This window comes from Podarcis melisellensis (genome assembly GCF_964234715.1).
Source record: "Podarcis melisellensis genome assembly, chromosome: 10".
Taxonomy (NCBI): domain Eukaryota; kingdom Metazoa; phylum Chordata; class Lepidosauria; order Squamata; family Lacertidae; genus Podarcis; species Podarcis melisellensis.
Window position 1 is genome coordinate 56371642 of NC_138542.1, and position 26440 is coordinate 56398081.

Consider the following 26440-nt stretch of genomic DNA (forward strand, 5'->3'; position numbering starts at 1 on the left):
ACACCATAGTTTGGGGCCAAAAAACCAATAATGGTTAGTCTAGTCAGCTCGGCTACAATCCACACTTTGGCTAAATAAACCATGTATTAGCATTATGTGAGAACCAGGCCTTTAGCTTAATGTGTCCAATAGATGGATTACATTCAATAGAAATTGGTCAAGTTTATAATATATTGGCATTAAATTTTGATTTTTAGATTTTTTAAAAAAGAGATACTATAGCTGAAATGTGAAAAATCCTCACAATTCAATTTTTTAGAATCATTTATCATCTGCTCTGCATTTCAGCCTTTTAGCATTTTATTTTTTTTACTTTCTACCTCTATTCCTAAACATGCATAGAAATCCCACATAGTGCCTCTACTTCTTGACCCACCCGAATACATTTTTAAAAGTGTTGTGACAGGCCTAAGCCTCAGGCCATTTCAAGCATCTATCTGGCAAGCATGAAAAGAATTAAAGATTCCTCGCCCAGGTAAAGTGATACCTTAGAGGCCTACCAACTTTAACTCTTCCAATTTAGAAGATAAATATCAAAAATTAAGCCTGGTTTTCCCTATCAACAGAGACAGAAATGCTGATGATACGTTTCTAACCACAGAGTGTCATTCGGGAAGAGGGCGTCTCTCTTGGCTGAAAAACCAATTTCCAGAGTTCCCTGGGAAGAAGTAGCTCTGTGAAAGGAATAGAGGTCTCCTAACAACTCTCAGCATCCTTAAACTACAGTTCCCATTATTTTTGGGAGGAAGCCATGACTGTTTAAAGTGGCATAATACTGCTTAAATGCACAGTGCAGTGCAGATGGGGTCCTGCCCGACCTGGAAATGCCAGGGATTGAACCTGGGACGTTCTGCATGCAACACAGATGCTCTACCACTGAGCTACATCCCTTCTCTTCCTGATATGTGTTCCTCCAACACTTGAAAAAAAAAATGGGATAGCCTCCACTTGCGTGTGTACATCCAAAGCACAATTCCTCAAAAGCAAGCATGAGGGGGAAGACTATGCCAGCCAGATGCTTCATTGCGTTTCCCCAACGTACACTGGAAAGAGTCCTAGATCTGTCAACGACTAAACAGAGTTCACCCAATCTTAAAAAAATGAGTTGTAACATTAATTTTTTATCTGCATAGAATATAGCGAAAAAAGTAAGTCAAAGACCTCTGTGTAATACTGCTCCAATTCCAACTGGGAAACACTTACTAAGTAGGACTAAACCATGCCTACAGAGAATAAAAATTAGGTCACTTAAGTTCAACAGAGCATATTTCCAAAGAAAAGTAGTATCAGCGAAGCATGAAGCAAGGAGAGGCATGGGGGAAGGAAGGCATGCAGGGGGGAAGCAAAAAATGTTTAATGCAAAATTAAGCAACATCCAAGGGTAAAGCAACATTTCATGTTGCAAATGCATTAGAATACAGAAACCCCAGTACAAGAAAAGGAGTATATTGAGATAAAGAAGCAAACAAGAGATTCATCTTAAACAGAAAGATCTGGATTTGAAAGCAAAATGCACTACCCGTTAGTGTATCCTACTAGAACTCCAATAAACTTGTTTTAGAACCTGCAGTTCTGCATGTCTCAACCCTTTGACCAAGTCTAGGAATGTAGAGTTTCAACACACAACCCACCTTGGCCAAGACACACTCTGAGTGATAACCTTGGGTAATTCACCCTCTCCAAGTCCAAACTACCAAACAGGACTGTTAAGTGGGTAAGTGTTAAGACTGTTAAGACTGTTAAGTGGGTAAGTGGGTAAAGGTGAAGAAAGAGAATAAAAAAAACCCAATGAGCTCTGTAAAAGGAAGTACAGTGTGTGTGGGGGGGGGGGTTTGTGTGTGTGTGTGTGTGTGTGTGTAAGTGTGTAAGAGAGAGCTTTCCTTCCTAGTCATCAGCACACAATTTCTGACTTGCAACTGGCAACTAGAAGCGTGCCTATCTACAAGCCAGATCATCTCTCATCCTACCCACTAATTCTTCAAAGATACCAGAGCAACTCTAAGCAGAGGAACACAACTATAAATGCCCACTTAATGCATCCAGAAGCAGACTTAGGAAAACACAAGTCCTGCTTCACATGCCTGATAGAGTGAGTATGTTTTATCTTCCCTCTAGATCAGGCATCCCCAAACTCGGCCCTCCATATGTTTAGGGACTACAATTCTCTTCATCCCTGACCACTGGTTCTGTTAGCTAGGGATGATGGGAGTAGTAGTCCCAAAACAGCTGGAGGGCCGAGTTTCGGGATGCCTGCTCTAGATCAGTGTTTCCCAACCGGTGTTCCGCGGCACAGTAGTGTGCCGCGAGATGTTGCCTGGTGTGCCGCTCCGGCGGCTCCTCTGCGGCGGCTACAGCGGCAACCTCGGGCGGCTCCTGAGGCGGCGAAGGCGGCCCAGCGGCCGGAGGCGAAGACGGTTGCGGCTGCTCCCGACGCTCACCAGCGGCCTCCTCTTCCTCGCCGCTGCTGCTTCGCGGCTTCTCCTCCTCCGCCTCCTCCTTCCCCTCAGGCTCCTCCGCGGAAGGCCCGTCCGGCAGCTCGGCCTCCGAGTCGCCGCTGCCGCTGCCGCCGCCGCCTCTTTCTCCTCCGCTACCGCCGCCGGGCTCTCCTCCTCCTCCTCCGGGCCCCTCGTCCTGGGCGGGCAGAGCGGCGGGGGTCTCGGCGGCCGCCGGGCTCTCCTGGGTCTCCTGCATGGGGGGCTACGCGGCCTTCCCGCTCGCCTCACGCGCGGCGCACGAACAGGCAAGGCGGCGCGCTGGGCCGAAAAGGGGGAGGGAGGGGGCACAGAGCGCGCAGGGGAGGCGCCCTCTTGCCGGGCTATGTGCGCGAGAGCGGACCCGGTGGCGAGTCTCGCGAGAGGGGCAGGGACCAACTCGGCAGACGAGAGGGGGAAGGAACGGATTCCAAAACCGGTGTCTTGCCGCGTTGTATATGTTAATTTCCTATGTTAATGGGCTAGGACAGGGTTTGCGATCGGTTAACGCCCAGTTATGCTTTCCCCCTAGGAATTAGGCGTTTCGGTCTTGAGGTACGCTCGCTTCACACCCCACTTGGAGGTTCCCCGGCAAGGGGGAGGGAAAAAAATTGAAAGTTACACTTTCGTGCGTCCCTCCCGGCGTGACGCTGCGCGCTGACGTCACGGGGCTGTAATGGTGGTGTGCCTCGAGATTTTTTTCATCAAACAAGTGTGCCTTTGCCAAAAAAAGGTTGGGAAACACTGCTCTAGATGACTGGAGTACAGCCAACTTTAAATTACAATGATAAATAACAAGCATAGGGCACATTTTCCTCTTTTTATCCTATAATGATCTTGATGACAGCAGAGGTGTGCTGAGTAAACATGAATAGGATTGCACTGTTAGTTCTATAAATTGAAAACATATTAAAAATGGGGAACTAGGAATTGTTCTCAATGGACAGAATTCAACTAAGTTGCTACATGCACAGAATGTGACCTTCTCACACAACAGGACTCCCCACCCACCCCTAAATCTGCTCTGTGAGGTGGGGAATGAGAGGGAGAAAGTTTTGCCATGGGTGGACCACATTCCATGCACACATACCCAATTAGCACTACACTAAATTCCTGAATGAGGGAAATTTGCTTTGCACAAGCAAATGTCTGCTGTGCTGCTGGAAAGTCAGCATTGGATATAACCCCAAGTTCTGTTAACTACATTGTTCTCAATGAAACAATGTCAGTATAAGAAGCTTCAAATGTACCTGCAAAATTATTCCCATGATAGCAGCTTGGATCACGGTGTAGCTATTTTGAGCGCAAGGGAGCTGGCATTTTTTTGAAAGGCACACCTATCCACCAAAGAAGGTCAACCAAACCAATTGCACAAAAATCATAAATGAATGGGGAAAAGAGTTTGTATAAAAGTTAGAACAGCTTATTACACGATTTCCCACATTGTCCTTTTAAAAAGAGCATTCCAAAAATAACAGAGAAGAGAGGCAAGGAACAATGACCTCTGGGGGTGTGGGATGTGGAGAGATAAAGCAGGACAAAAATAAGGGAAGTTAAAACTGAGTGTCCCCCGGGCTCTAGTTAAACCTGTCTAGATGGGGGAGCAGATACTAGAAGGTCCAGCTACTGAGGATTCCCATCCCTGAGCAGTAAGGTCACAGAACTCAAGAAAGGCTTACATTTTACAGTCCATATTGGAAACCATATAGCTAAAGTATGTTTATGCAGAAGAGAGTTCCACTGAGCTCAATGGGACCTACATCCCAGCAGAAAAGATATGGAATTTACCGGCAGATGTTCTCCTAGACCTGAGTAAAAAAGGCAACATGTATGAAAAGTGTATATATGTATAAATTACATTCCATATTTAATAGGTAAAAGCAGAGTTAGGATCCTTTACTACTCGCACATGTATATGAGCCGATATCTGACAGCTTGTGGGCTGATATATCAGATGTCAGATACATGGCTGAGTTTCAGAGAACTGGAGGAAGGGGGAAGATACTTCAATATCCTAGCTCCTGCCATGACCATGAAATCTAGAGTAAATTACATCAAAATAGCCCCCAAATGCTGATTGATATTTTGCCTCCCCAAAAAACCTGCCAATGTATACAGTTCATAGAATTCAGCTTCTCTTGACAATGCAATTACCTGGAAGGAGGTTTTTTAAAAAAGTATGATGTACATACAGCCCTGATAATAGTCTGCCACTGATTCCCACTCCCTTCACATTATCAACCTGATAACCCCATGCCTACAAACCTTCTGACTTTTCTTATTCTCAAATCTTTATTGTTTTCCTTAATCCCCACCCCCACCTGATACCTCACATCAATTAAAACACATTGTTTCCAGGTTCTCATCCTTTGTGTATTGATTACTGTTTTTTACACCACGCCCTTCCTTGGAAAAGCTGAGAGAGGCTCATGCATGGTTCTCAGCTCATCACCAAGACAGGCAGATGAAAGGACAAGGCCCAGCTCAGTTTTAGCAGCAGAACCAGATCATATCTCTAAACCATTATCTGGATAGTTTCTTAAACCCTCTAGCTTGCATTATCACCTCTCTCCATTCAACCCCAAATAATCAATTCAGTAGTAGACGGTGCAACAGGATTTGGATAGTGTATATGTCTGTGTTCACAATCAATCTCAACTGAACTGACAAGGTAGTTCCCTGGTTTGTAAAAAAGCAGCATGGTGACCTACTTTTCTGGGTTGTTGTGAGGAGAACACACTTTATGTGGGGTCAGCATACATGAGGCCAGACCAATTCCGAAAACAGTGGGAGTTTCAATATTTCCTCAAATCTACATGATAAAGAACTTTTCTGATTTGTTTGTAATGTTTGATGTTTTGTTATATTTTTATATGTGTTGTAGGCTACCCAGAGATGTGCAGGATATAAATAAAATTATTTATTATATTATTATTATTATTATTATTATTATTATTATTAAGATGACATCAAAAATGCTTTCTTGGATCACACCAGTTCCCACAGCAGCCAGCCAGATAACCCTGGGAAGAAGCTTTACAACGAAGGCACAATCCTGTTCCACTAGTCCCCCGTTATCAGTTTCCTTGTTTGTTTCTTCCGTATTACACATTCGACTAATTCCAAAGGGGCTAGTCTGTTCCAGCTAAGAGCGCGCGCGGGGGCGCGCGCGCGCGCACGCACACACAGAGCTACGGCACCAAAAATAAAGCTTTAAGCTGCCACGAACCGGCCAGTCTCCTAAGGGGCCACAGGCCACCTTTCCCCCTTCTTCGCATTTGCCACTCGAGTAGCAAAAGAAGAGAACCGAACCGGTGCTCTGTGGAAGCGTCACGTGCTCTCCCAGCCCCGGGTCTCACGCCCAGGGAGTGACCTTCGCCTGGAAGCTGGGCGCGAGGGGGAGACCCGCCGAGGGGTCGCGAGGCGCCTTTTGGCGCAAACCATGAGGGAAATACGTGGAACTGCTGCGAGTCATAACATGAGGAGAAATAAGCAGCGACGTCCATTCCCGCCCAGACACTGCAGGGCAAACCCAACCTCCCCTCAGAATAACCCTAAAACGAATGCCAGCCCCACTGGGCGCCGCCACGCCCAGCCCCCCTCGCAAGGGGCCACGAAGGGCGACCCCTCCCTGGGCTGGGCGGACGCGGAGGAGGTCACCCTGGCGCAGGCCCCGCCCGCCCGCCTGCTCGCCTCACCTGCGTCCCGACCACCACGATCTGTGGCAGCTGGATGACATCGGCGCCCACCGTGTTGAAGACGTCCTGCAGCTTGTTGATGACCGGGATCAGCGCCTCCATGGCGGCGGAGGCGGCCGCTCCGGAAGGGGCCGGAGGGAGAGGCAGGCGACGGCAATGAATGGAGGAGGGAGGCGGCGAGGAAGGACGCCCGCGTTGCCACCTTCCCCCGCGCCGCCGCGGCCGACGACGACCATTGGCGCCGGCCCGCTCTCTCCCAGAGGCCTCTGCGCGCGCGCCCGCCCGCCGCCGCAGGGCACGGCGGGAGTTGTAGTGTTCGGGACGCCCCGCAGCGCCTTCTAGAGGGCGCTTGGAGGAACAGGGAGGGGCGCGTTCTGCCGCAGAATGCGGAGAGATGCCCCTTTTCCCGAGGTGCACGTGTCTCCCTCAAGCGCAACTTGAGGACGTGAGGACGTTGCCCTACGCAGCTGGCTGGCCCGCATATTTCTGAATTGCGGGGTGGAAGAAAAGTGCATGGAAATAAAATAGATATGCCCTCCCCAATTCATTTCCCCCGCCCTCCCCGCCCCCATCGTGGAAGACAAAGCTGCTCACATATATCTTTGGAGAAATGCAACATTTTGAAGGTAGCTGTTTAAAATGAGGCCAGGTGAGGCAACCATCTCTAGAGGGCAATTTAAATATATAAGAGCTGTTATAAGAATTTTAAGGTCTTAGATATATAATAAATGTTCATAAATATACCAAGCAAACACGTACATAATATATAAACCACATGTCTGGAGCAGCACAGTCCCGAAACCATTTTGATTCCCAAACTGACCAAATGTTTCTCTGCAAGGAGGGAGAGGGTGAGGGAATGGTCTCAGGAATTAAGTGATTACCATCTATGATGTATGTATGATGTTTCTGGGGGTGGTCTTAAACTCCAGGGCAGGGAATTTCAAAATGTCTATATAAGGGGAAGCACACCTTTGTTCTGGGTCCTCCGCAGCTCTCCTGTGTGTGAGGGGAGCACCCTGTTGCAACAGTTTAACAAAGATCAGGCTTACTAGCTGCTTTGCTTCTCAATATTCTCTGGTTGGCCTCTGTTATTTTCTCCTATCGATGGAGAACCTACAAAGGACTCTATAAGGGCTCTTGTATACCCCATAAGGGAACAAGACCAGATTTTGTTCACAACAGAGCATTTCCCTATTTTTTGTCTCTACCATCTGGAATTCAGAGAGAGCCCCATTTTTGTTATAATCGCTTTGTTGTTGTTGTTATTTAGTTGTGTTTAGAGCTTATTAAAAATAGATCTCTCACTCTCTCTTATTCCCCAAGGTTGACCGTTCTGGTCCCATCCCTAAAGCAGATGCTTTCTAGAAAGTCATCTCTACACATTTTAGTTTCTCAATTATATAATGCACAACGTGTGACTTGACTTACTATCTTGAATGAACTGGTGTGCACATGGTGATGTTTTTTTCTCTCTTTTACTTTCCATTTGTGGCACAAATGGCTTTGAGCTGTGGTTGCTGGGTTTCATGAATGGATGATATTGACTAATGAAAGGAGATTTCTAAATTCATGCTGATGTGGAGTATGGGGGGGAGTGAGTGGGGGGAGTGAGCAGTGGTGTAGCGTGGGGGGCACCACAGGGGCACTTGCCGCAGGTGCAAAATAGATAGGGGTGCAGAATTTCATTACCCAGTGCTGCCTCCATGCAGCTGCGCATTTCTATCTCTGGGCTCCATTGGAAATGGCTTTCCATGCAAACCAGGAAGTGACCTCTCCAGACAATGGAACGCTTCTTTTCCTGATTTTGCAGCTGCAATCTGCTGGGTGACATGATTGCGCATGTGTACTCTGTCCGGTTGCCTCCCTCTGGGTGGCCCTGGGCACTGGCAACCCACGCTATGCCAATGAGACTGAGTGAGTGTTGGGTGGATGGAGTGAGATTGTGTGAGTGGAAGTAGAGGAAGAGAGAAAGACTGGGTGGATGTGCATGTGAATAAGTGTGGGAGAAGAGAGTGAGGGGGCTGAGCCTCATTAGATGTTGGACAAGCCTTTTTAAAGTTTTAATATGTACATAAGCATTCGTTCTTGCCCATCGATTGTGGGTGGGACAAAATGAGCAATCCACATACAGCGGACACAGAAAATCTTATATGCCCTGACAGCAAAAACTAGTGTTTGCAGTCCTTCAAAATTTATACTTCTGTGACTTTGGCACTGCAGTTCTCTAGCCAAGTGAAGTGTAAAAAAAGGCATATACAGAAATGCACACATTAGTAAAAATATATTATTACATTATTATAGCATAATATTGTAACATTATTAATAATAATAATAATGAAATAATAATAATACACAAATGCTTTATATTAAGGAAGACTGGAGACAAACAAGTGTGTATTGGGATAAATTTGCACTGTAATACTGATGAATTGAATTTATTGAATTTTCATGAGGACTTTAAAAAAAGAACATTCACAAACTAATTAGAGATGTAGAGAACTGAACTGAATATTGGAAAAATAAGAAATAAGTGTTCCATATATGTATGAGGAACCAACTTTCGGAACAGTGTTTGGTTCTGTGTAAATAAGTGTGTGTGTTTGTGTATGTTAAGGAATTAAGGGAACCCTACAAGCAGGGTTTCTCAGTGATATGCAATCTGAAAAGGCCTGGTTTGTTGCTGTCAAGATACCCCTTGGTTGGGGCTCCGAAAGAGACTGTCTTGCAAAATGCTTTTTAGGTTTCGTTTTCTGGCAAGAAGGAAACTAAAGAAAACACTGGCGGAACCAGGGATTTTCACCAAGCTGGGTTGAAGAAGGAGCCGAACAGTGGCAACGGCAGTGGCATTCTTGTCTAGAAGAACTAAAGGGAGACAGGTATGGTGTTTGATGATGAGGGGGAAATAGAGGGGGGTAGAAGTGTCTCGCTTCGGGGAGACCCAAGTGCATTCTGTGTGGGGAGAAGCAGAGTTACGGCGATCTGTTTAGCACAGTTCTTTGTGAGCACAAGTTTTGTCTCCCACTAAAGATGATGACGTTGTATAGAAAAGTCAGGCAGCTTCACAGCGTTATAAATGTGTGTGTGTATATGTATATGTGTGTGTGTGTGTATGTGTGTATATATATATATATATATATATATATATATATATATATATATATGCTTTCGTAGATTTTCACGGGTACAGGAATGCAGGTTTTGGTGTCCTCGGGTGTCTTCCCGTGTAAAAGTTGGGGTGTCTAGGCGACACAACATTGGAGGCTATACACCACACCCCCTCAACAGTATTTATAGGAACTCAAACACTGAGATCCTGCTCTGTTCCAGTAACAAGAAGCCGAAAGCACCAGCCTGAAGATGACGAGTGAGACCTCGTCGAAACGTCGCCTAGACACCCCAACTTTTACACGGGAAGACACCCGAGGACACCAAAACCTGCATATATATATATATATATATATATATATAACATGGCATTCAGTATTAAAATACCTTGTATGGTAAATGGGAACCTAGAAGTCCAGCTTTTAGGGAACCCACTGAAGACCCAAATTAAAATTTTATTTGGCATCTGTTTTGTTCTGTGTGCTTAGAGGTACCCACATCTTGGGGGTAAGCTTCAGTTGTGTCTCCAGACCTACTTAAATCTCCTGGCTGCTACATCCTCTTGGATGCCCTGGGCTGGATTCAACTACCCGGTTCAAGAAAAACAGGACTTTCTTCCCCTTTTCTTTCTGCCCATCTTTTCCAACATACTCTTCAGTGTTTCCAAGCTTTCCACTTTCCAGTCTCATTATCTGCATACCTACTGTAAATATAAGGCACCCCTCCCCCCTAAAAAATATAATAATACTAGGAACTGTAGTTTGTTAAGGGTGCTGGAATTGTAGCACCGTATGGGGTGAACTACAGTTCCCAGGGTTCTTTGCAGTGGAGGGTGTGCTTTAAATGTATGTTGTGTAAACAGTTAACGATGAGGCTGGGAGGGGTAAACAGAGATTGTGTTTGAATCTCTTTGCTGTGTGAACTTGACAATGTCGAGTCCTCCTGATAACCATAGAGTTTACTAGCCAGAATAGTCTTGTCAGCAAGTTATGGAAGGAGTAACTTGTGTCTGAGAGCTATGCTGAATTGACTCTTGGTCTTCCAAGTTTTTCCATAGACCAGCCCTCAAAACTGTGGCCACATGGAACTTCGGGATTATCAGTGGGAAGTCATTGATCCTGCCTTGGAGGGCAAAAATATCATAATTTGGCTGCCAACGGGTTCCGGAAAGACTCGGGCAGCTGTGTATGTGTGTAAGAGGCACATGGAGAGCGTACAGAAGAGCAAGGTGGCTGTGTTGGTCAACACGGTAAGGACCAGGTGATATGGGTGGTTGGGAGACAGACAGTTCCTTACCAAAAGACAAGGTTTCAATCTCATTTCCAAGAAAATGTTTCACTGCTGTATTCTTGCCCTGGCAGGTGCCTCTAGTGGACCAACACCTGAAGAATGAGTTTAGCGTCTTGCAGAATTGCTTCAACATTACAGCCATCAGTGGCGACAGCAACCAGAAGCTGTTCTTCTCAGAAGTGTTGAAGATGAGTGACTTAATAATCTGCACAGCACAGATCCTTCAAAATGCCCTTATCAGCCAAGAGGAGGAGATGCACGTGGACCTGACAGGTGAGCATCTGGTGAGAAAGAGTGTTAAAAGAGCTTGCTGGGCCAAACCAGTGACCCATCAAGTGCAGCATCTTGTTCTCTCAACGGCCCACCAAATGCCTATGGGAAGCCTGGAAGCAGGTCCTGAGCACAAGAGCTCTCTCCCATCCTGCACTTGGTATTCAGAAGCATACTGATTCTGACAGTAGAGGTAGAACATAGCCATCATGGTTAGTAGCCATTGATAGCCTTGTCCTACATGAATTTGTCTAATCCTATTTTAATGTGATCCCAGTTGATGGCCTAACTTCCTCTTGTGGGATGAACCTAAGAGCCCAGCTGGATCAGATCAAAGCCCTATCTAGTCCAGCACCCACAGTGGCCAGCCAATTGCTTCTGGAATGCCCACAAGGAGGACAGGAAGGAAACGCTGCTCCTCCACTGCTGGGTCATAATTCTGGGGCAAAAACCTCATATAACCAACAAGCTTAAGTCTAATTAATGTGTGAAGGGGTTAATACCACGGAGTACGCTGTCCTGCCAGGTTTAGCTATGACACTTGCTTTACCTGGGGAGGAAATAGGTAATCAAGCCTATTGTCTCCACACCCCTGAGAAGCTCAGCATGTGAAGAGGTCTGAACTGGTCATTAGCCATTCTCGAGTTCCTATGCCAGGAAATTTCACCACTTTGTAACTAAGATAAGTTTTACTGCCTGTGCAATTTTCTGAAGCACATGAATCTGACCTCTGAAGTGTTCATAAATAAACCCTTTTTAACTTGTCATGTGTGGGGGGGTTTTCCTATGCTGGAGGAAGAGACAAAATTTGGAAATGAACTTTTTAATGAGATATTAAAGATCTAACAGCCTATATTTCCATACTTTGCTGTATATTTTGTGACTTTAAATCTCTGCTGGGATTCTATCACCAAAGAGAACTTGCCCCAAACTTGGGTCTTGCCATCCAGGAATTCTTTCTCTACTTGGGTGTGTTTTTTTGATTGATTGATTGTCTTTTACCAACAAAAACTCCATCATAAATAATCCAGGAGTTGGTCGCTGCCTCTCATCATCTGAGAGTGTAGTGTGGTGGTTAGAGAGTTAGACTAGGGCCTGGGAAACTAGGGTTCAAGTCACCGCTCAGTGGGAACTGGGTGACTTTGGGCCAGTCATTGCTTCTCAGCCTAACCTACCTCACAAGGTTGTTGTGAGAATAAAATGAGGAGTGGGGAGAGAACTGTTGGAGGAAAGGTGGGATATAAATGTCGTCGTCATCACCATCTGTGCAGATTTCACCTTGTTGGTGATTGATGAGTGCCATCACACCCACAAAGGAACCGCCTACAACAAGATAATGGAGGGCTACCTCGAACGAAAGCTGAAGGGCGAAAAGAATTTACCACAGATCCTGGGGCTTACAGCCTCGCTAGGTACGGGTGGTGCCAGCTCCCTGGAGGGAGCTCGGGAACACATTCTGCAGGTGAGTCCGATGGAAGACATTTGGCCCAAATATTGGAAGCATTGTCATTGTTGCTCTCCCCCTTTTTAACCTTATTTCTATTCAGAGACTGCTTTGGTCTGCAGCTGCAGGCCCGTTTCACACAAACACTAAATACATAGAAGGAGCATAGCTCATGTTAGAGTATTAAATCCCTGGCATTTGCAGCTAAAAGAGTCTTGTACAGCAGGTGATGGGAAAGACCTCTCTGCCTTGGACCCTTAAAACTTTCTGTCAGCCAGAGAAGGCAATACTACTTGGGGAGATTGACAAATAATCTCACCTGGTATAAGGTATCTTGCAATGCTCCAGATGAGGTGGTAGCATATAGTACTGTTTCAACTGCAAGTGAGGGAATGCTCCACAAACACACACAGCCACGGCATATTAAGGAGAAAACCTTTTGCAGATACTTGACATGTCTGCAAGGGACAAAGGCATACTTGGGTTCCTCGCCTGTTTGCTTCCACTTTTATCACTTGTAGTCAACTCTACTGGTGTTTTAAGGGCTATAGGTCTGATCATAGATTTAGCCGATGTCTCAAACGCTCATGGGATTGACATAACCACTCCCTACAATTTGTTCTTTGAGCCAGTGTAGCCTAGTAGCTGGGGCGTTGGGCAAGGACCCGGGAGACCCAAGGTTCAAACCCCACTCAGCCATGAAGCTCACTGGGTGACCTTGGGCCAGTCACAGTCTCTCATCTCAGTCTAATCTACCTCACAGAGTAGCTGCCAGGATCAAATGGGGAGGGGCAAAGCCATGGAAGAAGAGCTCCTTGGAAGAAAAGTGGGATATAAATGTAATAATAAATGATATAAATATATATAACCCTTTCCAGATCTGTGCCAACCTGGACACTGAGAGAATCATGTCTTCTGATAAACACAAGTTCTACGTTGATACTTACGGCCCACAACCCAAGAAGCAGTATAACCTGTCCCAACAAAGGCCTGAGGTAAGGTCCTCTTGCAACTACAGGGCAACTGTGAAGAGGCACCATGATGAGAAGGTGACTCTGGAGCTTAGAGCAAAGTAAAGCATGCCCATAAGATTTTGTTTTCCTTGTTTGAATACAAACACTCCCCTCATCTGTCATCTTCAGGACCCCTTTGCAGAACAACTGGTGGAGATAATGGCACAGATATATAGTTACCTGAATGAGCCTGACTTGACTATGGATTTTGGTACCCAGATCTTCGAGCAGCAAATTGTGGCGCTTGAGAAGGAAGGTGAGTGCTCAATAAGCGGTTTTGTAGTACACGAATATGGCGGGAGCGACAGGAAACATGTCCACAGGCAGGTTAAGCGGCTTCCTTCCTGGAAATGGCTCCCAGTATGTTGCCAAGCTGACCTTTAAGGCCCTAAATGGCCTCAGTCCTGTACACCTGAAGGAGCGTCTCCACCCCCATCATTCAGCCAAGACACAGAAGTCCAGCACCAAGGGCCTTCTGGTGGTTCCCTCACTGCGAGAAGTGAAGTTACAGGGAACCAGGCAGAGGGCCTTCTCAGTGGTGGCACCTGCCCTGTGGAACACCCTCTCATCAGATGTCAAGGAAATAAGTGGCTATCTTACTTTTAAAAGACATCTGAAGGCAGCCCTGTTCAGGGAAGTTTTTAATGTTTGATGTTTTATTGTGCTTTTAATTCTGTTGGGAGCCACCCAGAGTGGCTGGGGAAACCTAGCCAGATGGGAGGGATATAAATAATATATTATTATTATTATTATTATTATTATTATTATTATTATTATTATACCTGCGTCCTAAGATATTTTTATGGACAGTTTCAGGGATTGAATATAGGGTCTGTTACAAATGATAGAATGATAGAACTATAGAACTGTACATAGAATGATAGAACTATAGAACTGTAGAGGTGGAAGAGAGTCCAAGGGTCATCTAGTCCAACCTCCTGCAGTGCAGGAATCCCACCCCACCCTTCTCACAGTAAGGTTTACTTGGTGTGTTATTTATAGTCTTTCCATTGACAGCTGAAAGCCTATTTATTCACCCAGACTTTTTAACGGCATTATAAATATGGGGTGTAAACTATTTCATGCTGCTTTTTTGCAAATAGGGTTTTAGCCATCTTTTATTGTTGTTGTTTTTTTCATCATCATTGCATATTGCTTTCGTTGATAATTCTGTTGTAAGCTGCTCAGAGAAAGTTGGTTGATGGGCAGCTATATGATTAATCATAACCATTATCTTATTTGTCTCTTTCACACTGTCAGGAGCAAAACGCTTTTGCCAAAAGACCCGAGTGTGTGCCTTCCACCTACGTAAATACAATGATGCCCTAATGGTCAACGACACTGTGCGCATGATCGATGCCTACAAAATTCTGGATGAGTTTTACCTGCTGGAAAATGCTACTAAGGTGTTGCAGAACCCTGCTGAGCAGTACTTGGTCCGGCTCTTTGACAGTAAGTGTTCTCAGAGGAGGTACACTGAGAAATTTGATTAAGTTTGCATTTATAGGTGAGCCTACCTGATTTGCACTATCCAGAACAAAAATTGAACAGAAACATCACCATTTTGTTCTGCTTACATTTTAATGTGAAACTACCTACCGTATTTTTCGCTCTGTAAGACTCACTTTTTCCCTCCTAAAAAGTAAAGGGAAATGTGTGTGCATCTTATAGAGGGAATGCAGGCTGCGCAGCTATCCCAGAAGCCAGAACAGCAAGAGGGATCGCTGCTTTCACTGCACAGCAATCCCTCTTGCTGTTCTGGCTTCTGAGATTCAGAATATTTTTTTTTCTTGTTTTCCTCCTCCAAAAACTAGGTGCATCTTGTGGTCTGGTGCGTCTTATAGAAAAATACGGTAATTTGAACTTCTCAAGCCAATACACAAGCTAAAGCAGATATCCTTCAAAATTCACACTTCTCTGAATTTTGCAATGCAGTTCTCTAACCAATGTGTACAGAAATGAATATATTGAGGAAAGTGTGTACCAAAATGCATATATTAGTGAAAATTATGTACAATAATGTATTATATAAGGAGCTTGGTTGTTGTTTTTTGCAAAAACGTGTATATTAGTCAAAATTGCATACAAATTGTGTTTATTAGGAAAAATTCATACTAAAATGTTTATGAATGAGACCATGTTAAAAGAAAATGTAGATTGCTGCAGAACTGAAGAGAACCGAATAAAGACTGAAAAAATGAGAAATGGAGAGAAACCAAAACTGACTGATTGGCCCATTCCTTCTTTGAAATGTGGTGGGTGAGTTGGCCAAGAGAAGAGTCCATATAAACAGAGGCCAGGAACAAGTTCCCAGTTCCATGTGATCAGCTAGGTCAGCACTTAAAACTATTGCTTGAAGAGAGACTCTTGAAGAAAGAGGAAGAAACAGAACTACATGGAAGTGGAAATATGAAACTTCAGAAAAAAGAGGAGGAGGTGCTGCCCAGCAGATACGTTCTTTTGGAGAGACTCAGCTGGATGCAGCACATCCAGGAATGACTTCTTTGGGGACCAGCAGTCAGACCGCAACTGGATGTGGTCCATTTCCCCCAAAACACCTCCAAAAAATATAACATGGCATTCAGTGCTGCTGACAAAGTGAACTATGCCACTTGGCACCAAGCAAAGATGGAGCAAGATCTCAGCAGTAAGATCATCTACCAGGAAGAAGAGATGTCGGAGTTCGGAGCTGGCAGCGAGTTCAACTGCAACCTGCGTGATGAGGCACGGTGCAAAAAATATGGCATCACAAAATATGGCATCACATTAAAGGAGTTCAAGCTTGAAAACCAGCCCTGGATCCTGAAAGTCAACGGCAAGACTGGGCACAAGTTCAAAGGTGTGAAAAAGGGTGGGGTGATAGAAAACACCTCCTACTACATCTTCACTCGGTGTCCAGGTGGCGCCTTTTAAGTCTTCCAAGTCAACAACTGGCATAACTTCACACCCATTGCCAAGCATCGCACGTTGACTGCAGAGGAAGCTGAGCAGGAGTGGGAGAGGCAGAACAAGGTTCTGAACCACTTTAGCATCATGCAGCAGCAGCGGCTGAAAGACCAAGGTGATGAAGAAGAGCAGAAGGAGAAGAAAGACCAAAAAAAAAGGGAGCTACCAAAAAAATCCATGACTTGGAAGATGAGCTGGAGATGAGCTCGGATGACAGCGAGTTCAGTGATGTGGATGAGAAGAAATACACAAAGGCCAAGAAGAAAGCCCCTCTGACGAAGAAAAAGAAGAAGGGATCTGACGATGAAGGCTTTGAAGACAGCAATGATGGGGGCTTTGAAGGGCAAAAGGTTGACTATATGTCTGGCAGACCCAGCAGCTCTGTGGAAGAAGCAGTGGGCAAGCCCAAAGTGACCAAAGAGGAAGGCATCTTAAAAGGTATAGACAAAGCAAGCGAGAGTAGTGAAGACAGCAAGGAGGAGAAGCCTGTGGAGGAGGAGAAGAGAAGAAGGCCCCAACTCCCCGGGATAAAAAGAAAAAGAAAGACACCAGTGATGAGTCTGAGACGTCTGAAGACAGCGACATTGACAGTGAAGCATCTTTCACACTCTTCATGATGAAAAAGAAAACTCCTCCCAAGAAAGAACACAAGGGCTTGGCTAGCAGCTCACAAGGGGACGCCCTTGGATGCTGGCACATCATCCACCTTGCGGGCTGCAGCTAACAAAGTGGAGCAAGGAAAGCAACAGGCAGGTGCCAGTGATCTCACTGCAGCAAAGAGGCTGAAGTTGGACACTGGGCCCCAGGCCTCACCATCTCTGGGACATCTACCCCTCCAGTCACAGTCGGGCAACTCAACACCCAGCAGTATTGATGTGCAGCTGACGGAGGATGCCGTGTGCCACTCCTTGACCAGAGGGCCCATGACCACAAAGGATTTGCTGAAGAAATTGCAGACCAAGTAAACGGGGCTGAGCAGTGAGCAGATGGCCAATGCGCTGCCCAGATCCTGAAGTACCTCAATCCTGAGTGCAAGAACATCGATGACAAGATGCACTTCTTCCTCAAGGAATGTGGAGGGCAGAAGCTGGGCCAGATACAAACTGTCCTTTGGAATCCACCCTCCTGTTGGGCAGCTCTGAGCCCCCTTACATTTGGTTAGTAGCTGGGGGTGGCTACATCCTAGAACCACATGGATTGGGGAAAGCAAAAGAGCCATTCTCCTACCTTTGTGCTGGTGGGATTCAGGGGCGGTGAAAGGGGGCCGATGACTGGGACAGTCTCATGAGAGGCATTGAAGCCATGATCTCTCTGAATAGGAATAGTTTTCTCTTTCACGTGGAGGAGTTCACAAATGAAAAGTTGCCATTTTTAGAATAAACAGGGGCATCTTTTTACACGCCCACAAACACCCACCCCACACCCTGTGTGTTCTCAAAAGCTGGAAGGCCTTGAGAGGTAAACCATTCTCTGCCGCGACTTGTTTTGCAACCAGTTCCACTCTTCTCCCCTGGCCTCCCTCACCCAAAATCACAGAGACTCTGAGAAAGCCATTACTGGTACACAAATACTTTTGCTTGTATTATTATTATTTTAACACATTCTAAAATTGTGTGTGCTTTGGCAAACAGAGGAAGACACTGCTCAGCCTGAACCTGCCGTGAGTTGCTTCCTCTAGCTGGATGCATAGAGTTGTTTTCAGTCTGCCCTAAAAAGTTTTTGGGATTTTTTGGGGTAAAGCTTGGGATTCCAAATCTGACACGAAATGGGAATAAATTAAGCAAATTGGAAAAAGAAAGAAAGAAAAAAGAGGAGTTAACAAGTGAAAAGAAACCGTCTATGAGACTGACTGCTCTCCAATAGACACTGTTGCCATAAGCTGCAGTGGGTCATTTGAAGTTTTGTGGGTTTTGTTTTTTCACTTACAGTTACATTGTTGATTGGTTGTGTTAACTGTTTTTAATCTGTAAGATAAAGTAATACTCTTCCTAATCATCAGACTCAAGAGCTGAGGTCTGTGTGCTGTGCACTTGTCTTGCAGGCTACAAAGCACGCCTCTTGGCCATTGCTCAAGACAAGGGCTTTGAGAATCCCAAACTTGATGAGCTGCAGAAAGTCCTCCAGAATCAATTCCAAGAACTGGAGAGCTCGCGGGGCATTGTGTTCACCCGGACACGTCAGTGCGCTCATTGCCTTCACCAATGGGTACAGGAGAAACAGAACTTGCGTGAACTCGGGATCAAGGCTGCTGTGTTGACCGGGGCTGGCTTCAGCAGTCAGACAAAACACATGACCCAGGTAACATTAACAGTTCTCCCGCACAGATCAAGTGAGGGATGTTGGAGACCCTTAGGGGACCTTAGGGTCGATTCATAGTTGTATGCATATTACTCGATTTCTCTTGGGTTGATATATCCTAGAGGAACACGTCAACTGCCTCCATTGAAAGCCATTGTGTTAGAGGTAACACCAGGTGACAAGAGTTTTGCTTGCAATGGTTGATTCATTCAACTGAGGTTGCAGCTGCCAAGGACTGAATACGCTTGTGTGAATTGACTTCAAGAGAGAGGGCAATGCAGCACATTAAAACTAAGAAGAAAAATAGGCTACCAAATGCAAAAGAAGCCCAGTCTTTGGCACGCTCCACAACTGTCTTTCTCTGAGGACAGATCCTGTATAACATAAAAACACAGGTCACCATCAGCTGCAGGGTGGGCCTGGCTTCCTCCTAGCTTTGAAGCTGAATTGGCAGGTGTACCAATTATCGAATTAGAACAGTAGGTGGTCTATTAGATTTGTGCTTTTCTCCACGCTTCACACAGACACAAAGTTTTAATTCCAAAATTAGTCCAGGGATATTGGGGGAGGTGCCGGGGAAGCAGATTTCTTGACAACATCTATTGGAATATTCTAGAAGAAACTTGTAAATGCCTTGAACAAGTTGCTAGGCAATGGAAATTCCCCCCACCAACAGGTGTCCTTATCAGGGCATGCGATCCACTAAGTCTGGGCCAGTGTAAATGAGTATGTGAATGAGCCAGCATTAGATCTCTGGCCAGATGGCTAAAAAGAGAAAAAGATTATGTTTCTTCATTTGTTTTTATTTTATTATTAGTGACCAGTGTAAAGTTTTGTACATAATAAAGACCCTGAGAAACAAAACCAAATGGTGTTTATTCCTGTAATGGGAATTTCACTAAGAGATAGCTGGAATGCTACTGCTGCTGTAAAGAAGTAAAAGATGCAGGAAAACATTTCTGTGAAAGGAACTCTGCTACAGAAAGGAAAGAAAACCCAAGAGTTTTCTTTTTCTGCTCATGAACCAGCCATTCAACAATGTGCGCAGCTAGTTTTTGTATCAAAGCTATAATTTCCCCCCCAAATTTAGACCTGGAAAGGGACCATGTGCTCAGATAGAATGCAAAGGTGCTTTTAGAGCTACCCAAGTGCTCTAAAAACGTTAGGGGCATCCTTTTGTGCCCTTAATGTCCTGCAAACACACATTTCAAGAGGGCAGCCCCAGTTGCTCTGAAGGCCAAACTTTATGTGATGTTAACCACTTGCGCTCTGGGGTTGAGGACGCAGGAGAAGCTTCAGCCCACTGCCTCAACAAGCTCCACATCTTTTCACCCTATCTTGGGTTGTTTCCTCCAGCAACAGCAGAAAGAAGTCATCTATCAGTTCCGCAAAGGGACCCTCAATCTGCTTTTCTCCACCAGCGTGGCTGAAGAGGGGCTGGACATCCCCGAGTGTAATATCGTCGTCCGCTATGGACTGATGACGAACGAGATTGCCATGATGCAGGTTAGTCAGCACTACTCTTGGGGGGAACTTCACTCTTGACCTCTGCCATGGGGAGCCTTACAGTGCTCAGTATGTCCTGGGAGGACATGCTACAGAGGCCCAAACCCTGGTTCTTTTATTCCAGGCCCTGAGTCTCCTGCTTCCTTTTAGTTGCTTTTTTATACTCCTCATCACCACAAAAAAATCAACCTTTGTTATAGGGCAGCTGGGCACACCGCAGAGTGCAGTGCCCTGTCATCTGCCCTCTTCATTTGCCCATATACATATAAATTCTTATATGGGAAAATTTATATGGGGGTGGGGGACTGTGCCCCAAGTCCTTTAAGTAACCAGCAATTCCCCAATATAATGGCTATCCAGCATCACAGAGGACAATGCGGTTATAATGGGAAATGAGGGATGAGTGGACCACGTGGCTATACCTTGTTTGCCTCTACATAGTTCCATCCTTATTTCAGACAACACAATATATTGATATATTGTGATGTTAGCTGGTGAGATATCGTGATGTTGAAAGCCGGGTATCGCCCAGCCCTACCTAAGGGGACAGGCAAAAGAGGAGCAGCTGGGCTGGATTTCTAGGGAAGGACGCAAGCACTCTTCTCGTCACCTTTTCAGGCCAGGGGGCGTGCCCGTGCCCCGGACAGCACCTGCTGTGTTTTGGCCAAGGCCAACAGCAAGGAAGTCGCCCGTGAGAAGCTCAATGAGACCCTGGAGGTCCTGATGGAGAAAGCGATTGTGTGGGTGCAGCAGCTGCAGCTGCAACAGCCTCAACGAGAATACCGCCTAAAGGTAAAAGGACGTCTTGGGGAAAGGGGGTAGCTGGTGGATGCACAGAGCTGATAGAAGCAAGGGTGGAGGAAGCCATTGGTAAAGGAGTAAAACCATGCATTTTGGGGGGGGCGGCCTTTTTTGGAGGTGGGGAGAGAATAACACACTTTGAGGCAAGTAATACATGCAGGAAAATCACATGGTTGAGCTCTTCATGGACTATCTCTTCCGAATGTGGAGGGGGGAGATGCACATCTGAATGCTCCCTCATGTATAAACATTAAAAAATACCTGGAGTAACCAGTGTAGCTAGAGGGGGTTGTTGCTTTTTCTACTCAAGGCCCACATTCCCTAATTGGGAACCTTCAGAGGGCCATATGCCAGTAAGGGGGATGGAAAGGCTGGGGGCAAAACAGAACCGACATGACTCTTATTTATCTATATATAGTAATTCCATTCCTGCCATACAAAAGTCAGAGGTCAATGCGTGCTCACTCACACTCACACCCCTTTCCTTTTGGGCAAGCGAGAGACACTACCAGAGTTCAGGGACACTTGGGAGATGCCAGCTGAGGCGGGCACATGATCTGCTTTCCCCCACCAGCATATGGGGTTGAGGGGAGTAGTGGGGGGGGGTGAGACTTGGCACATGACTGAGAACAGCTGGTCTTGAGGGTTGAAAGCAGTAGGATAAACAAGGCAAGTCAGTAATTTACTTAGAAATTAACTCCTAGAATAGAGGAACAGAATTGTAAAGGTTCTGCAATCAGAATAATTGATCGAAAGAGATCTGGGCTTGCTCCTGTGGGAATACAGGACTCACCAGAACCCCTCAGATGGTTAAAGAGCTCTGAGGGCACAATGAGCTTAAGCAAAACCCTTATAACTGAAGGGAAAACAGTGAGTCATCTCGCAGACATGTTCCTGCAAAAACATTCAAGTAAGGTATGGAGCAGGCCTGGGAAAGGGTGTGGCCTTGGAAACATCCCAAGGGCTGGCTAGAGAGGGCTGCATTTGGCCCCTGCGCCTGAGTGTCCAACTAGGTCTAAAGGGGACCCAGTTTCTAATCCTCTCACCCCCATGAAGCTCATTGGGTAGCCTTGGGCTACTCTAACCTACCTCACAGGGTTGTGAGGATAAAAGGGTGGAGGGAACCAAGCTCTTCGGAGGAGATAGGGATATAAAACTAGTCCATTAGGGAGAAAGTTAGGTTAGGAACCTTCTTTCCAAAGCTCTGGGCTTTCCTTGAACAGGAAGTTGTCCTGTTTGTTTTTTAATTAGGGGGCATTCTGAAGTGGTACAGCCCTGCAAGACCTTCAACATCCTGAATATGTAGCTGTGCTGTGGGGAAAAGATGTTATTGCTCATTTAAGGCACACAGAGGGCTGTTGCAATTTTCATTTGTGACAGTCCTAGGAAGGGAGGAAATTGCTCCCGTTTTGTATAGGGGAAATAGTGGCTAGCCATTACTTTCTCCAGATCTTTCAGGAACAGTTAAGGTGAAGAAGATGTGAAACATGAAATGGTATTAATTGGACCATGTTGTCTCTGAATAATTAAGCTATGAAACACTGAAAGAAAGTAAGCTAAGACTTAAGCAATGATTTGCTGTGCAGCTATTTTACATTTTCCAGTGGGTAGAACAGAAGAAGCATCGGTGGGAGTGCATTGGGAGAGGAATGCTCTCCAGCCTTGCAAACCTGAAGAAATGGAGGGTGGTGGGAGGAGATTCTAGAATGAATTTTTTAGAACCAGATTCTCTGGCTACTTCTCACCTGCAGGCTCCCCCGGCTCAGACCCAATTAGCTAACTCCCTTTGTCCCTCCTAGATTGAAAAGCTTCAGCGTGATGCTGTTGTCGGCCGCAGGGTGCGGGATGCTGAACGCGAGCAACTACGCCGCCTGCACGATCCAGACTCTGTGTGTTTCTACTGCATCAACTGCAATGTGGCAGCCTGCTATGCCAGCGACCTGCGCCTAATAGAGAATATGCACCGCATAAACATCAACCCCGACTTCAGGTGAGTAAAGGTAAGAAGACCAGAAGCTTTTAGAATCTCCATTCTGCTTGCCTCATCTGAACAGGAAGCAATAGGGGAGACAACCCAGAGTGTGGCTGTTGCTCTCCCAATTTTGGCTGAGGTTGACCCAACGTTTTTCTAAGTCAGAGCTGGCCCAACCAACTTAAGCTTGTTCACAGAATGGAACGGAAAGGGACTTTGTCCTCCTCCTCAGTATTTCTGAATAAAAAGAAGGGCCTCAGATGATCCGGGCACAGTTCTAAGAGTATGCACAATATATGCCTAGATCATACCAAAAGGCCATCTGTCACCAGATGTTGTTGGACTACAGCTTCCATCATCTCTGACAATTGGCTTTGCTGGGTCTTGTGATTCCAGGAACATCTGGAGTGCCACAGATTGGCCATCCCGGTGGAAGGCACTATGCATGCTGATGAGAAACTATAAATACGGCTGCTGCTGGAGTTGAGAATCAGTCAAGAGTGTTGCAATGCAGCAGTAAAGTTTTAGCCTGCAAAGGGCTTTGTACTGTTCCAATGAAACTGTAATGGTAAGAGAATGAGAAGTGCTCTGGGGATGCAAACCTCTTTGAGGTCACTTGTGACAAAAAGTGGTATCTAAACACAGTAAACAATCCAGCATCTTTTTTAAACAGCAGCCAGACATAAGCAGGGCATAGATTAGAGCCTTCCCTTTTGTTTCCACCTGGAATTTAATTTTTAAAAGGGATACTGCTACTAAACATGGAAATTCAGTTTTGTTATTATGGCTGCTACCTATTCATAGACCTATCTGTCTTGTAGTTGCACAGTCTTTTTTTTTTTTTTAACACCTTCTAGGTAGTCAAAAGCCATTTCCGATAGCAAACTCCATAAAGTGGAAGAATGCCTTGTCAAAAAAATAATTGAACCTGTTAGATATGTAAAGTTTTATGTAGTTGTGCATAGGGGTAGGCACCTGGATGGAAGAGCTTTTGTATATGTAATACTTATGGCATGTGGTGCAGTATTTACAACAGAACAAAAAGGAAGCTCACTGAAACTGACCCTCAAACACATTACCTTTCTACTCAGCAACTGAAATAGGTATCTAGGTTGCAACAGATTTGTGTATTCAGCTGGTCTCACAAGCAATAAATTAAGTAACCAGTTTGTTGTTGTTCCCTATTTAGTCTGTACTACAGAGCATCACATAGCCATGTGATGATTCCTCGCGAGTTTAGGGACTGGAAGCCAGGCAGCTCCATCAGCTGCAGTAATTGCGGGCAGGTAAGTGCAACCAGGGCTTAGGCATTGCTACCGTAGGGTGCATTTTTGTTAATTTGCCTACTTTTGGGACTTTTTGTTGTATTTGAGGAGAGAGAATGGGTGGCTAGGTAAAGGATTGTAAGATTTGAGACAAAGGATACGACCAGTCTCATAGCCACTAGATTCATTCTTGTGACAACACCCACCTTCACCCAGTTTTTAAAACTTCCAAGGTCTGGAAACTTGGACATCTCAGTAAGAGATGCCAGATTCTATATTTGAACATGTAGCCATGTAGATTCCGTGATCTCCCTAAGGTTTAAATGCTGTGTATCTCTCCCTTTCATGGGAATCTGTAATTAGTCTAGGCAGTAGCTACTCTACAAAAGAGGTCTTGGGAGCAAGGGGCGAGGGTGTATGAAGCCTGGCAGTAGGCTACATGTTTCACCATTAATTATGGGTTCTAACCCCAAGGGAATTGTGCTCACTCTGCCTCCTGCTCTTCACATTACTTCTGTCCAACTGGGCGTGAGGAAACCTGTCGTGTAGCTGAGTCTTCTAACTGGTCCTTGGAGCTAGAATAGAAGGCAGAACATGCATTACAGATCAGTAGGCAAGTGCCAAGAACCCAATCAGCCAAGCTCCAGTAATTAAACCTTTGCAAATATTAGTTGGGCGCAGCTGAAAGATGCAAAAGAGGACAGGGTCCCTGCAGGTGCAGCTTGCATGACCACCTGCTGGAACTCCCTCTTCTCCCCAGCTGGTCTGTATTTTGAAACTCTGCACCTCTAGGCACCCATGTAGAACATAGTTACATACAGTCAAGCTTGCTGAAATCAATTAGCCTCAGGGTGTTTAACTACATTGGATTGAGGAGCTGGACTATATATCTGAACGGTTGTATAATAGTAATAATAATATATTTATACCCCAACCAAATATTAAAATACAGTAATGCATCAAACATTAAAAGCTTCCCTAAACAGGGCTGCCTTCAGAGGTCTTCTAAAAGTCTGGTAGGTGTTGTTCTCTTTGACATCTGGTGGGAGGGCGTTCCACAGGGCGGACGGCACTACTGAGAAGGCCCTCTTCCTGGTTCCCTGTAGCTTGGCTTCTCGCAGTGAGGGAACCGCCAGAAGGCCCTCGCCTCTGGACCTCAGTGTCCGGGTAGAACAGTGGGCGTGGAGACGCTCCTTCAGATATACTAGACCGAGGCCAATTCAGTATTCTATCAGACAAAACAAAATGCATCCCTTTCTCCTTAGAGATTATTGGCTTGATTATGAAACACTGTAGAGTTCTTTCCTAATCGATTAGTCTTAAAATTCCTAGGTCACAGTTCAGTGAAAATGGTTTTGTGTTTTGTCTGCTTTTGGCATGGGCTAATGCTTTCCCCAACTAAGTGTCACCCTTTTGAAACCTGGGTGGGGCTTGTCAATAACCTAACTGACCTGCTTTTTCTCCATACAGGAATGGGGCATGGAAATGATCTACCGGGAAGTCAAACTTCCCATGCTTGCCATCAAGCATTTTGTGGTGGAAACTCCAGACGGCCGAAGGACCTACAAGCAGTGGAGCAAAGTTACCTTTGACATCAAAGAGTTTGACTATTTTGAATACTGTACTACTAATGCCTTGCTGGACAGCTAAGACATGGGGGGAAAGTGAAAAATGAACTAGTGCCCTCTAATATACCCAGTGTTTTGCATCCATAGGACATAATGTCAGTAACCATAATGTCATAATGTCAAATCAATGCATAATGCCTTTGGGAAAACACCAGAGGCTGGAAGATGAAAGTTGGAGAAATTCTCAGGAACATTTCATGAAAAAGCACAGGTGATTAGGGTGGGAAGAGAAACTTCACGGCCACTAACAAGTCTTATCTACCTGAAACGGCTGTCTGGTTCTCTAAAACAAGAGGCCGGTCAGGGAAAATGCATTATATGAGTGATGTCAAACTTGCAATTAAAATATGTATTTTAGGGAGGGCTGGATTCTATGAAGGAAGTGTGTCTCTCTCTAAGATGTTTGTGTGTCTTGCTGTAAAATATTCCACATCCCTCATGCAGTCTGGTGTATAGTGTCACTCTATCAACCACTGCTTGTTGTTGTTTTTAAATGGATCTCGCAGGGGCTGATCTATAACCTGGAAGCCCACTAGATTTGTAATTCTATGATATAGTCTATAAAATAAACAATATTAACCTACACTATGTAGAACGTGTCATTTTATTCCCCTATCTATTCCTTAAGTGTGTTATCCTTGCTTTATAAATCACCTGCATTTAATTCCTCAACGTTACCAACAAGACTGACCACACTGGTGATGACAAAAGAATTTTAAGCCTAGTATAA

The 26440-nt window shown here is 45.3% G+C and overlaps 2 protein-coding genes and 1 pseudogene across 10 annotated transcripts in view; 2 read left to right on the forward strand and 1 right to left on the reverse strand.

Annotated features, from left to right (window-relative positions):
* Nucleotides 1-6422, reverse strand: part of DNM1L (dynamin 1 like) — a 35509-nt gene extending 29087 nt beyond the window's left edge. For 3 of the 4 annotated variants that reach the window (XM_081926969.1, XM_081926967.1, XM_081926968.1), the window contains exon 1: nucleotides 6170-6421. In XM_081926969.1, coding sequence (XP_081783095.1) covers nucleotides 6170-6271 — 102 coding nt within the window. In that variant the 5' untranslated portion in view covers nucleotides 6272-6421. Of the gene's footprint in view, nucleotides 1-6169 lie in introns of all 4 variants that reach the window. The other variant, XM_081926966.1, reaches the window with a different exon arrangement.
* The window catches only part of DHX58 (DExH-box helicase 58), a 34688-nt gene extending 8395 nt beyond the window's left edge, over nucleotides 1-26293 (forward strand). The window contains exons 1-15 of one of the 5 annotated variants that reach the window (XM_081927008.1): nucleotides 6738-6818; nucleotides 7496-7627; nucleotides 8913-9048; nucleotides 10324-10526; nucleotides 10639-10840; nucleotides 12109-12299; nucleotides 13160-13276; nucleotides 13424-13550; nucleotides 14555-14746; nucleotides 18282-18538; nucleotides 19895-20044; nucleotides 20663-20836; nucleotides 22645-22835; nucleotides 24007-24103; nucleotides 25553-26293. In XM_081927008.1, the coding sequence (XP_081783134.1) occupies nucleotides 10359-10526; nucleotides 10639-10840; nucleotides 12109-12299; nucleotides 13160-13276; nucleotides 13424-13550; nucleotides 14555-14746; nucleotides 18282-18538; nucleotides 19895-20044; nucleotides 20663-20836; nucleotides 22645-22835; nucleotides 24007-24103; nucleotides 25553-25732 (2046 nt within the window). In that variant the 5' untranslated portion in view covers nucleotides 6738-6818; nucleotides 7496-7627; nucleotides 8913-9048; nucleotides 10324-10358 and the 3' untranslated portion in view covers nucleotides 25733-26293. Of the gene's footprint in view, nucleotides 1-6694; nucleotides 6819-7267; nucleotides 7628-8912; nucleotides 9049-10323; nucleotides 10527-10638; nucleotides 10841-12108; nucleotides 12300-13159; nucleotides 13277-13423; nucleotides 13551-14554; nucleotides 14747-18281; nucleotides 18539-19894; nucleotides 20045-20662; nucleotides 20837-22644; nucleotides 22846-24006; nucleotides 24104-25552 lie in introns of those variants that run through there. The other 4 variants (XM_081927007.1, XM_081927009.1, XR_014172146.1 and 1 more) reach the window with 4 other exon arrangements.
* Nucleotides 15192-18274, forward strand: LOC309378647 (general transcription factor IIF subunit 1 pseudogene; annotated as a pseudogene). The gene has a single exon. The product of its transcript is annotated as a general transcription factor IIF subunit 1 pseudogene (transcript).
* Nucleotides 26294-26440: the final 147 nt, after the last annotated feature.